Here is a 14,599-nt window from a genome sequence, read left to right on the forward strand (position 1 = left end):
TTTTTTTACTTATTAACTAATTTTTTAACATCAATTTATTGGTTCTAAAAGGTGTCGATCTGGACGTTGACTCACTCTGACCCATCCACCAGGTTCGAACCAATTTGTGAGTCTCTTCTGTCTTTGTTTCTCAGGCTCTAAAGCACTTCCTGAAGTGTCCCAACACTGATGACAACCTGGCTGTAGAGATGGCTATAGAGACGGTGAGCGCTGAGTGTCTCACTTTAACATCCCAGTGCATATACAAAATGTTATGACTCTTAACTGTTTTTGATGCATGTGTATCTCAGGTGGGTCAGGCCAAGGACAGCTCTCTGACCAATCAGCTGATAGATTACCTGATGGGAGAGAGCGACGGTATGCCCAAGGTAATCACTCTTTCTTGTGAACTTTCTCTCTTGACTTTGTCTCAATGGATGATACTCTGTGGTGGTGATATATCCAGTATAACATCATTATCTTATATGTTCTTTCTTTTTGATGTCATACTAAGCTATGACCTTTTATGACATTTTATGACATACTATACTATAATGTTTTATGATGTGTTTCATACTATACTGGGACATTATTTATGGCATACCATGCTATGACTCTTTTTATGACATTTCAATGGAATACTATACTATGACATTTTTGTCATATACTATTTCTATGGGTATGACTTTTGTAGTTGAGGGTTTTTTATGGCATACTTCATGAGATATCCTAAATGTGGTTTTCTAAGGTTCATTCAGTTTGTGTCACTTATTAGTGCAAATTTGCACGTGTAGACCAATATTAAATATGGACATGATCTTGTCTTTCAATCTCTTTCTCTCTTTTTGTTTCCTTAGTAAGTAGTTCAATGTCTTACTCCAATAATAGCTATCCAGTCACATTTTCTCAGGTGGAGATGAGAAGTTAGAATACGATCGTAGAAAAAGTTCTGGAAAGTTTTAATTTTATTCCAGCATCACTTTTCACTTCCTTCGGGTTTGCTTATTTCAGACACTAAACTGCAGCTCTTCCCTTGCAGAACACATCCACAGGTTTTAGAAATCCACAGGTTTTAGAAAAGATTAATGAACAGCGACACTGTTCATTAAACTTTTGATGCTTAACTTAACCTTTATTTCCTCTTCCCAGGATGCCAAGTACCTGTTCCGTCTGTATATGGCACTGCAGCAGTACAGGGAGGCTGCTCGCACCGCCATCATCATCGCCAGAGAAGAGCAGTGTGCAGGTACAAACATATTCACACGAAGACTGTCTACCAATGACACAGTAATCATACATGTATGTCAATCATATGTTGTGTTTCGTGCTTCTGTTTTTCCTACAGGGAACTACCGTAATGCCCATGACGTGCTGTTCAGCATGTACACGGAGCTGCAGGCCCAGAAGATTAAAATCCCTGCTGAGATGGCCACCAATCTAATGATCCTCCACTCCTACCTACTGGTCAAGGTCGGTACTCTCATGCCAAGTGTTAGCTCACCTTAGTTACTGTTGTCATGGTGAATTGCTTTCTTTATAGACTGTATAGTTTTTTAAGGGGGGTCATTTTGTCGTAATTTGTTAACATTACGTAAGTGTGTAGTGTTTCTGACTTTGTAAATGATCTTATGTAGATCCATGTAAAGAGGGGAGACCACCTTAAAGGGGCACGAATGCTCATTCGTGTCAGCAACAACATCAGCAAGTTTCCAGCTCGTGAGTCCACAGTGATTTTCTCTTTCTCTGCCTCATCTACTGTTCAACCCATGTGTCAATCAATTCAGTTCTATTCTAGTCTCATCAGTGTTCATGTGTTTGTGTAGATGTTGTTCCTATTCTGACGTCGGCGGTCATTGAATGTCACCGCGCCGGACTGAAGAACTCGGCCTTCAGCTTTGCTGCCATGCTGATGAGACCAGAGTACCGAAACGAGATCGACCCAAAGTACAGGAAGAAGATCGAGGCTATGGTCCGGTGAGGGATGAGAATGTTCATAACTCCTGTTTTTATTTTCTTCTGCTCTTTCCTGACCTTCTACTTTCTTTCTTCACACATATGCGTGGATGGCAGTGCTACGTCTACAGATTGATTATCGTCATAAGTGAATTATTGTTTCGTTATAGTCCTTTTTGTTCCCTGCTGACGTAAAAAAAGATTTTAGAAGTAATGAGGAACCAAAGTTCACAAGCACGAATTTGCCCGGAAACTTTTGCTGTACGCCGTGAGCACAATGGTGTTACACTGCTCTCTTGCTGTGTCTCCGTGTTTTATAGGGCAACACCAACAATCAGATATAAGTAAAACATATATTATAAAACATATTTAGATGTGGCATTTTTATGATAGGTTGATGGATGAGGACAAAATAAAATAGGCTTTTATATTTTATTTATATATTTTTTATTTGGGGTTAAGGGATACACTTGGCGTTCGTAGGGAAGGCGAAGTTCCCTTAGTGCCTGTTCCAGGCATGGGCAGTTTTATAGCTTGTTGTGACCTGTTGCCTTTTGGGAAAGTGCTTGTTCAGTGTTTGTACATTGTAATATGGAAATGTTCTGTGTTTGAAAATAGTTAAAAAAGCTGCCAGTGGGCAAAGTTTGACCTTAGTCCCCAGCAGGAAGACCATGTCCGTCTTTGACAAATGTACTCCTGGAGTACTAGTATAGATTGTCAGTGTGCAGTGGGAATAAGAGACAGTGTGCAGTCACATATGTTGATATGAAACTAACAAGAATTCAAACTTTTTTTCTATACTGACAGATGTAGATTCTGGTTGCCTTTCAAGTTAATAAAGATATTAATTAAAAGTTTTTTGTTAAGAAAGGAGAGAAACAACAGTAATGCCATTGCTAGGCATAAATATCACGGCCAGAATGCACCAAATTGGCGCAAAATAAATTTTCCAGGGGGCATGACTCTGGATCCTCCTATTACTTCGTGCCTCTGGCCGCTTGTCACCGAACGACCTGGACACAAGGGGAAAAAAGTTCAGTGAAATAAAAAATGTTCGTCATGCATATGTGTTTCACCTCATCTGTCTAACTTCTGCCTACTTCATCCTCTCTCTCATCTGCTCTCCCCCGCTCTACATATCTGGCCACAACACAGACGTCCAGACACATCGGAGCTGGAGGAAGAAACTACTCCATGCCCCTTCTGTGGCTTTCAGCTGCCACAGAACGAACTGCTGTGCAACTCCTGCAAGAACAACCTGCCCTACTGCATTTCCACGGTACAAACCCACTATCACAGGCTTCTTCATACACAAGCTGATCAAAATATTTAACCCTGTACCTGTATTTTTAATCATCTGATCTCTGTGCCTTTGCTTATTCTATCAGGGCCGTCATATGCTGAAAGAAGACTGGTCGCTGTGTCCTCATTGTGAATTTCCCGCGCTCTACTCTCAGTTCATCCTGTAAGTGGTCAATTTTCATCCTTTTTTTAAAGTCGTCCTTATACAGATATATGGAAAGGTTAAGGTACTCCTCTTAACTCGAAGCGCTTTTTTTTCTTGCCTCAAAGATTTTTTAACATCATATTTTGAAAAGTGATCAGCTGATCATTTCAAATCAAGTTAGTCAGTAGCAGTTTGCTGGTTCTGGCCCTGTTTTTTTCTCAATTTGAACAAGGAATATAAAAAAAGTAGGAAGGGTCATTACGTCAATGTGACACCAGTTTAACTTTGGTAATATCGTTATAAAGGTCCAGATTTATTGACAAAATCACAAAAAATGATAAAGAGAGCTGGCTTACTTTAGCCCTCATGATGGTTGGTAAGTCATTGATAAAAGAGATGCTCCATTACAATCTAATTAACGTAGAATACTCCCGTTCGAGACTTCGTGTGAGTTCAGTGACGTAATTTCCCATATATGTTTTATAGGTTACTTGACTTTAAAGTAATAGTTTGATATTTTTGGAAATACGCTTAAGGACTTTCTTGCTTAGAGTTAAATGAGAAAATGAAAAACCAGGAATTCACTGCATGTGTCAATGATTCAATGATTGGTAGCAATTTTCTCACCCAGCTAAATCCTGAAAGCAAATAAGTGTATTTTAAGCAACGGTGAGTTACTTCTCTCGTTCATTGTTACATTAACAAATCCACACTGAACTGTTTGTGCGTCCAGGTTGCTGGAAACGGAGACGGTGTGTCCGATGTGCTCTGAGACTCTGAGTGTCAAACAGATAAAGAAGATTCCTGATTGTTCCAAATACCTGCAGACTGATGAACTGGATCAATGAAGAAAAAACAAGAAATCAGATGTATATAGATGTCATGTCTTTTTCTATTTGTTTAAATATGTAAAATATATATTTTGGTGGCTTGTAATAGCTTTTAGTTTTGTATGATGAGAATATTAGTGAAGTAAATTAATTCTAAAGATGATTGATATGCCAATATTCAACAGATAATAAACCAAAACAAAGAACACTATATATTTTGGTGAAATGTTGTCTTTTTGTATATTTATTAGCTAATAGCACCATTGTATACATGCATACTGTACTAAGACTTGTATTCATACATTTTCATCACATACTATACAATAAATATTTAATGACACATGATTTTTAGGGCTTACTATAGGATTACTTTTCCATGACGTTTTTGAGGGGGGCTAGTGTATTATGATTTATGACTTAATATACAATTACTTTTTTATAGCATACTATATTGTGATTTTTTTAATGACATAAAAAGTCAGAGTATAGTATGTCATAAAAAAGTCTTAGTATATTATGTTGAAATGAATCAAAAAAGTCAAGGTATAAAATCTTGAAAGAAGACATGGATAGTATGTCAGAAAGAGACACAGTGTAGTATGTCGGAAAGAGTAGTATGTCACAGTGTAGTATGTGTAGTATGTCGGAAAAAAAGTTAGAGTAGAGTATGTGGAAAAAAGTCTTCGTATAATATGTCAAAATACATTTTAAAAAGTTATAGCATAGTATTAAAAAAAATGTCATAGTATAGAATGTTTAAATGAATCAAAAATGTCATAGTATAATATGTTTTAAAAAAGTAATATTCTAGTAGGTCTAGAAGAATAGAAAAAGACATAATATAGTGTCTTCAAAAAAAAAGTAGTATACTTTGTCCAAAAGAATCAAAATAGTAGTAGTACAGTATGTTGTCAGAATTGTAATAGTATAGTAAAAAAAAAATGTATGGTATGTTTAAAAAAAGGCATAGTATAGTTTGAAGAAAAAAGCCATAGTATAGAATGTCGAAATTAATCAAAAATGTCATAGAATGTATAACTAAAAAAAGTTAATGAATAGAACTTCGAAAAGACTAAAAAAAGTGATAGTATAGTATGTAAAAAACAAACACTGTTTAGTATGTCAAAAGAGGTTATAGTATAGTGTTTGGAAAAAGTAAAAGCAAAAAGTCATAGTATAGTATGTCAAAAAACTCAAAAAAGGGATTGTACATTTATAAAAGTAAGTCATTTAAAAGTATTTGTTTAATACGTCAACAATAGTCATAGTTTAGTATGTAGAAAAAAGTCATAGTATATTATTTTGAAAAAAGTCACAAAAAGAGTCATAGCATATTATTTTGAAAAAAGTCACAAAAAGAGTCATAGTATAGTGTGTCAAAAAGAGTAATAGTCTGGTATGTCAAAAAAAGTCATGATAAGTCATTGTATAGTATGTCGAGAAAAAAAAGTAATATGATATGTCGTAAAAGGTCACAAAAAGTTAGACCAAACAACACTGTGGTAATCTGAGGTAGTCACGCCTTAAAGCATACCTCGATTTATCCTCTATTTTACTCTTAATGGACCATATTTTAAAAATGAAATCATACTGCATTGAAGAAGACTGGAAACTAGCTATTGCGACCATAAAGGCGTTTACAATGTTTACTGAGGATATATGAAGTTGAGTTATTTTCTAACAGACTTTTATATAATTGGACTTCTTTGCCCCCTGCTGGCTTTTAGAAAGAACACGTTTTAAGCACTTCTGCTTTGGCTTCACTTGTTTTAGAACTGGAGGTTGCTGCCTGATTTTGACACCAAAAAAAAAGGCATATTGACATGTAAATGTAAATACAATGGATCGGGGTGCTGTTGCTTATTGCATTTAAATATTGTCCACTGTAGGACTACAGCAGTTTAAAAAAAAGGCCAATCCCATTTTCATTTTTAAAAGATTAGAAAATTGCATTTCAAATGTTATTGTGACTTAGATACTACTTGTACAAACTAAGAATTAGGTGAGATTGTTTATGTTGCATTTAATGTTTTAAAGGGGATTTTTACATTTTTTTGAATATTAAATCTAAAATGCTGTTTTTCATTTTCATGTTAGTAAATTGCATTTTTATTTGAATCAAACATTGCTTTCATAAATTGAAAATCTGGTAACACTGTTAATATTGCATTTCCAGTTTTCAAAATTTGAATATTTTTCACTACTATGACTTTTTTCATATATATTTTCGACATGCTATAGTATGACTGTTTTATACCTTTTTCGACATGCTATAGTATGACTTATTTTTATGACTTTTTTCGACATGCTATAGTATGACTTATTTTCATGACTTTTTTCAACATGCTATATCATGACTTATTTTTTTGTATTTTTTCGACATGCTATACTATGACTTATTGTTATGACTTTTGAACATGCTATACTATGACTTTTTACATATGTTTTCGACATGCTATAGTATGACTTTTTTATACCTTTTTTTCGACATGCTATACTATGACTTATTTTTATGACTTTTTTCGACATTCTATACTATGACTTATTTTTATGACTTTTTTCGACATGCTATAGTATGACTTATTTTTATGACTTTTTTTATGAACATGCTATATTGACTTTCATTTTTTGAAAATTTTAACATGCTAATATATGACTTTCCAGTTTTCAAAATTTGAATATTTTTCATACTATGACTTTTTTCATATATATTTTTTTCGACATGCTATAGTATGACTTTTTATACCTGCTTTTCGACATGCTATAGTATGACTTTTTTGCTATAGTATGACTTTTTTTTATGACATGCTATACTATGACTTATTTTCATGACCTTTTTTCGACATGCTATAGTATGACTTTTTTATACCTTTTTTCGACATGCTATACTATGACTTATTTTTATGACTTTTTTCGACATGCTATAGTATGACTTATTTTTATGACTTTTTCGACATGCTATAGTATGACTTTTTTTATGACTTTTTTCGACATGCTATAGTATGACTTATTTTTATGACTTTTTTCGACATGCTATACTATGACTTATTTTTATGACTTTTTTCGACATGCTATACTATGACTTTTTACATATGACTTTTTTCGACATGCTATACTATGACTATTTTTTCGACATGCTATAGTATGACTTATTTTATCTATAGTATGACTTTTTTTCGACATGCTATAGTATGACTTATTTTTATGACTTTTTTCGACATGCTATACTATGACTTATTTTTATGACTTTTTTCGACATGCTATAGTATGACTTTTTTACATACTTTTTTCGACATGCTATACTATGACTTATTTTCATGACTTTTTTCGACATGCTATAGTATGACTTATTTTTATGACTTTTTCGACATGCTATACAATGACTTTTTTCGACATGCTATCGTATGACTTTTTTCGACATGCTATACTATGACTTATTTTTATGACTTTTTTCGACATGCTATAGTATGACTTATTTTTATGACTTTTTTCGACATGCTATACTATGACTTATTTTTATACTTTTTTTCGACATGCTATACTATGACTTATTTTCATGACTTTTTTCGACATGCTATAGTATGACTTATTTTTATGACTTTTTTTCGACATGCTATAGTATGACTTATTTTTATGATTTTTCGATGCTATTTGACTTTTTTTCGACATGCTATACAATGACTATGACTTATTTTTATGACTTTTTCCGACATGCTATACTATGACTTATTTTTATGACTTTTTTCGACATGCTATAGTATGACTTATTTTTATGACTTTTTTCAACATGCTATACTATGACTTTTTTCGACATGCTATAGTATGACTTATTTTTATGACTTTTTTCGACATGCTATACTATGACTTTTTTCATATATATTTTCGACATGCTATAGTATGACTTATTTTTATGACTTTTTTCAACATGCTATAGTATGACTTATTTTTATGACTTTTGTCGACATGCTATAGTATGACTTATTTTTATGACTTTTTCGACATGCTATACTATGACTTTTTTTATGACATGCTATACTATGACTTTTTTGCTATACGTGATTTTTTTATGACTTTTTTCGACATGCTATAGTATGACTTATTTTTATGACTTTTTCGACATGCTATAGTATGACTTATTTTTATGACTTTTTTCAACATGCTATAGTATGACTTATTTTTATGACTTTTGAACATGCTATACTATGACTTTTTACATATATTTTCGACATGCTATAGTATGACTTATTTTTATGACTTTTTTCGACATGCTATAGTATGACTTATTTTTATGACTTTTTCGACATGCTATACTATGACTTTTTTCGACATGCTATAGTATGACTTATTTTTATGACTTTTGTCGACATGCTATAGTATGACTTATTTTTATGACTTTTGTCGACATGCTATACTATCACTTTTTTCGACATGCTATAGTATGACTTATTTTTATGACTTTTGTCGACATGCTATACTATGACTTTTTTTTATGACATGCTTTTTTCGACATGCTATAGTATGACTTATTTTTATGACTTTTTTCAACATGCTATACTATGACTGTTTTATACCTTTTTTCGACATGCTATAGTATGACTTATTTTTATTACTTTTTCGACATGCTATACTATGATTTTTTTCAACATGCTATACTATGACTTTTTTCGACATGCTATAGTATGACTTATTTTTATGACTTTTTTCGACATGCTATACTATGACTTATTTTTATGACTTTTTTCAACATGCTATACTATGACTTTTTTTCGACATGCTATAGTATGATTTTTATGACTTTTTTCGACATGCTATAGTATGACTTATTTTTATGACTTTTTTCGACATGCTATAGTATGACTTATTTTTATGACTTTTTTCAACATGCTATACTATGACTTTTTACATGCTATAGTTTTTTTTATGACTTTTTTTCGACATGCTATAGTATGACTTACTTTTATGACTTTTTTCGACATGCTATACTATGACTTATTTTTATGACTTTTTTCAACATGCTATACTATGACTTTTTTCGACATGCTATAGTATGACTTATTTTTATGACTTTTTTCGACATTTTATACTATGACTTTTTTCATATATATTTTCGACATGCTATAGTATGACTTATTTTTATGACTTTTTCACATGCTATAGTATGACTTATTTTTATGACTTTTGTCGACATGCTATAGTATGACTTATTTTTATGACTTTTGTCGACATGCTATACTATGACTTTTTTCGACATGCTATAGTATGACTTTTTTTTATTTTTCGATGCTATAGTATGACTTATTTTTATGACTTTTTTCGACATGCTATAGTATGACTTATTTTTATGACTATTTATGACGACATGCTATAGTATGACTTATTTTTTTTATGTTTTTTCGACATGCTATACTATGACTTTTTTTATGTGCTATACTATGACATTTTATACATGACTTATTTTTTTCGATGACTTTTTTTTTATGACATGCTATAGTATGACTTATTTTTATGACTTTTGTCGATGCTATAGTATACTATGACTTTTTTTTCGACATGCTATAGTATGACTTATTTTTATGACTTTTTTCAACATGCTATACTATGACTTTTTTCATATATATTTTCGACATGCTATAGTATGACTTATTTTTATGACTTTTTTCAACATGCTATACTATGACTTTTTTTTATTTTTTCGACATGCTATAGTATGACTTATTTTATACTTTTTTCGACATGCTATAGTATGACTTATTTTTATGACTTTTTTCGACATGCTATAGTATGACTTATTTTTATGACTTTTTCGACATGCTATACTATGATTTTTTTCAACATGCTATCCTATGACTTTTTTCGACATGCTATAGTATGACTTATTTTTATGACTTTTTTCAACATGCTATAGTATGACTTATTTTTATGACTTTTGTCGACATGCTATACTATGACTTTTTTCGACATGCTATAGTATGACTTATTTTTATGACTTTTTTCAACATGCTATACTATGACTTTTTTCATATATATTTTCGACATGCTATGGTATGACTGTTTTATACCTTTTTTCGACATGCTATAGTATGACTTATTTTTATTACTTTTTCGACATGCTATACTATGATTTTTTTCAACATGCTATAGTATGACTTTTTTCGACATGCTATAGTATGACTTATTTTTATGACTTTTTCCGACATGCTATACTATGACTTATTTTTATGACTTTGTTCGACATGCTATTGTATGAACGTAGAATACTCCCGTTCGAGACTTCGTGTGAGTTCAGTGACGTAATTTCCAATATATCTTTTATAGGTTACTTGACTTTAAAGTAATAGTTTGATATTTTTGGAAATACGCTTAAGGACTTTCTTGCTTCGAGTTAAATGAGAAAATGAAAGATCAGGAATTCACTGCATGTGTCAATGATTCAATGATTGGTAGCAATTTTCTCACCCAGCTAAATCCTGAAAGCAAATAAGTGTATTTTAAGCAACGGTGAGTTACTTCTCTCGTTCATTGTTACATTAACAAATCCACACTGAACTGTTTGTGCGTCCAGGTTGCTGGAAACGGAGACGGTGTGTCCGATGTGCTCTGAGACTCTGAGTGTCAAACAGATAAAGAAGATTCCTGATTGTTCCAAATACCTGCAGACTGATGAACTGGATCAATGAAGAAAAAACAAGAAATCAGATGTATATAGATGTCATGTCTTTTTCTATTTGTTTAAATATGTAAAATATATATTTTGGTGGCTTGTAATAGCTTTTAGTTTTGTATGATGAGAATATTAGTGAAGTAAATTAATTCTAAAGATGATTGATATGCCAATATTCAACAGATAATAAACCAAAACAAAGAACACTATATATTTTGGTGAAATGTTGTCTTTTTGTATATTTATTAGCTAATAGCACCATTGTATACATGCATACTGTACTAAGACTTGTATTCATACATTTTCATCACATACTATACAATAAATATTTAATGACACATGATTTTTAGGGCTTACTATAGGATTACTTTTCCATGACGTTTTTGAGGGGGCTAGTGTATTATGATTTATGACTTAATATACAATTACTTTTTTATAGCATACTATATTGTGATTTTTTTAATGACATAAAAAGTCAGAGTATAGTATGTCACAAAATAGTCTTAGTATATTATGTTGAAATGAATCAAAAAAGTGAAGGTATAAAATCTTGAAAGAAGACATGGATAGTATGTCAGAAAGAGACACAGTGTAGTATGTCGGAAAGAGACACAGTGTAGTAAAAGAGACACAGTGTAGTATGTTAGAGTAGAGTATGTGGAAAAAAGTCTTCGTATAATATGTCAAAATACATTTTAAAAAGTTATAGCATAGTATTAAAAAAAATGTCATAGTATAGAATGTTTAAATGAATCAAAAATGTCATAGTATAATATGTTTTAAAAAAGTAATATTCTAGTAGGTCTAGAAGAATAGAAAAAGACATAATATAGTGTCTTCAAAAAAAAAGTAGTATACTTTGTCCAAAAGAATCAAAATAGTAGTAGTACAGTATGTTGTCAGAATTGTAATAGTATAGTAAAAAAAAAATGTATGGTATGTTTAAAAAAAGGCATAGTATAGTTTGAAGAAAAAAGCCATAGTATAGAATGTCGAAATTAATCAAAAATGTCATAGAATGTATAACTAAAAAAAGTTAATGAATAGAACTTCGAAAAGACTAAAAAAAGTGATAGTATAGTATGTAAAAAAACAAACACTGTTTAGTATGTCAAAAGAGGTTATAGTATAGTGTTTGGAAAAAGTAAAAGCAAAAAGTCATAGTATAGTATGTCAAAAAACTCAAAAAAGGGATTGTACATTTATAAAAGTAAGTCATTTAAAAGTATTTGTTTAATACGTCAACAATAGTCATAGTTTAGTATGTAGAAAAAAGTCATAGTATATTATTTTGAAAAAAGTCACAAAAAAAAAGAGTCATAGCATATTATTTTGAAAAAAGTCACAAAAAGAGTCATAGTATAGTGTGTCAAAAAGAGTAATAGTCTGGTATGTCAAAAAAAGTCATGATAAGTCATTGTATAGTATGTCGAGAAAAAAAAGTAATATGATATGTCGTAAAAGGTCACAAAAAGTTAGACCAAACAACACTGTGGTAATCTGAGGTAGTCACGCCTTAAAGCATACCTCGATTTATCCTCTATTTTACTCTTAATGGACCATATTTTAAAAATGAAATCATACTGCATTGAAGAAGACTGGAAACTAGCTATTGCGACCATAAAGGCGTTTACAATGTTTACTGAGGATATATGAAGTTGAGTTATTTTCTAACAGACTTTTATATAATTGGACTTCTTTGCCCCCTGCTGGCTTTTAGAAAGAACACGTTTTAAGCACTTCTGCTTTGGCTTCACTTGTTTTAGAACTGGAGGTTGCTGCCTGATTTTGACACCAAAAAAAAAGGCATATTGACATGTAAATGTAAATACAATGGATCGGGGGTGCTGTTGCTTATTGCATTTAAATATTGTCCACTGTAGGACTACAGCAGTTTAAAAAAAAGGCCAATCCCATTTTCATTTTTAAAAGATTAGAAAATTGCATTTCAAATGTTATTGTGACTTAGATACTACTTGTACAAACTAAGAATTAGGTGAGATTGTTTATGTTGCATTTAATGTTTTAAAGGGGATTTTTAAAAAAAAATTTTTAATATTAAATCTAAAATGCTGTTTTTCATTTTCATGTTAGTAAATTGCATTTTTATTTGAATCAAACATTGCTTTCATAAATTGAAAATCTGGTAACACTGTTAATATTGCATTTCCAGTTTTCAAAATTTGAATATTTTTCACTACTATGACTTTTTTCATATATATTTTCGACATGCTATAGTATGACTGTTTTATACCTTTTTTCAACATGCTATATCATGACTTATTTTTTTGTATTTTTTCGACATGCTATACTATGACTTATTTTTGTTTTTTTCGACATGCTATAGTATGACTTTTTTATATTTTTTTCGACATGCTATACTATGACTTTTTTCATGACTTTTTTCGACATGCTATACTATGACTTATTTTTATGACCTTTTTTCGACATGCTATACTATGACTTATTTTTATGACTTTTTCGACATGCTATACTATGACTTTTTTTATGCTGGTTTTGGACATGCTATTTTTTTTTTTATGACTTTTTTCAAGGCTATAGTATGACTTTTTTTATGACACCAGTTTAACTTTGCTATATATCGACCAGATTTATTGACAAAATCACAAAAATGATAAAGACATGCTATGCTTTATGACTTACTTTAGCCCTCATGACTGGTTGGTATACTATTTTTTTTACATGCTCCATTACAATCTAATTAACGTAGAATACTTTCGACATCGAGACTTTGACTTGAGTTCAGTGACGTAATTTCCCATACATGTTTTATAGGTTACTTGACTTTAAAGTAATAGTTTGATATTTTTGGAAATACGCTGAAGGACTTTCTTGCTTAGAGTTAAATGAGAAAATGAAAAACCAGGAATTCACTGCATGTGTCAATGATTCAATGATTGGTAGCAATTTTCTCACCCAGCTAAATCCTGAAAGCAAATAAGTGTATTTTAAGCAACGGTGAGTTACTTCTCTCGTTCATTGTTACATTAACAAATCCACACTGAACTGTTTGTGCGTCCAGGTTGCTGGAAACGGAGACGGTGTGTCCGATGTGCTCTGAGACTCTGAGTGTCAAACAGATAAAGAAGATTCCTGATTGTTCCAAATACCTGCAGACTGATGAACTGGATCAATGAAGAAAAAACAAGAAATCAGATGTATATAGATGTCATGTCTTTTTCTATTTGTTTAAATATGTAAAATATATATTTTGGTGGCTTGTAATAGCTTTTAGTTTTGTATGATGAGAATATTAGTGAAGTAAATTAATTCTAAAGATGATTGATATGCCAATATTCAACAGATAATAAACCAAAACAAAGAACACTATATATTTTGGTGAAATGTTGTCTTTTTGTATATTTATTAGCTAATAGCACCATTGTATACATGCATACTGTACTAAGACTTGTATTCATACATTTTCATCACATACTATACAATAAATATTTAATGACACATGATTTTTAGGGCTTACTATAGGATTACTTTTCCATGACTTTTTTGAGGGGGGCTAGTGTATTATGATTTATGACTTAATATACAATTACTTTTTTATAGCATACTATATTGTGATTTTTTCAATGACATAAAAAGTCAGAGTATAGTTTGAAGAAAAAAGCCATAGTATAGAATGTCGAAATTAATCAAAAATGTCATAGAATGTATAACTAAAAAAAGTTAATGAATAGAACTTCGAAAAGACTA

The 14,599-nt window shown here is 31.2% G+C and overlaps 1 protein-coding gene across 1 annotated transcript in view; it reads left to right on the top strand.

Annotated features, from left to right (window-relative positions):
* The window catches only part of wdr19 (WD repeat domain 19), a 16,003-nt gene extending 11,627 nt beyond the window's left edge, over positions 1–4,376 (top strand). The window contains exons 28-36 of the mRNA XM_054604003.1: positions 135–203; positions 291–368; positions 1,129–1,225; positions 1,325–1,449; positions 1,614–1,695; positions 1,803–1,953; positions 3,088–3,211; positions 3,321–3,397; positions 4,113–4,376. Coding sequence (XP_054459978.1) covers positions 135–203; positions 291–368; positions 1,129–1,225; positions 1,325–1,449; positions 1,614–1,695; positions 1,803–1,953; positions 3,088–3,211; positions 3,321–3,397; positions 4,113–4,227 — 918 coding nt within the window. The 3' untranslated portion in view covers positions 4,228–4,376. The remainder of the gene's footprint in view (positions 1–134; positions 204–290; positions 369–1,128; positions 1,226–1,324; positions 1,450–1,613; positions 1,696–1,802; positions 1,954–3,087; positions 3,212–3,320; positions 3,398–4,112) is intronic.
* The last annotated feature ends 10,223 nt before the right edge of the window (positions 4,377–14,599 follow it).

Source organism: Anoplopoma fimbria, chromosome 9 (assembly GCF_027596085.1).
Source record: "Anoplopoma fimbria isolate UVic2021 breed Golden Eagle Sablefish chromosome 9, Afim_UVic_2022, whole genome shotgun sequence".
Classification (NCBI taxonomy): Eukaryota; Metazoa; Chordata; class Actinopteri; order Perciformes; family Anoplopomatidae; genus Anoplopoma; species Anoplopoma fimbria.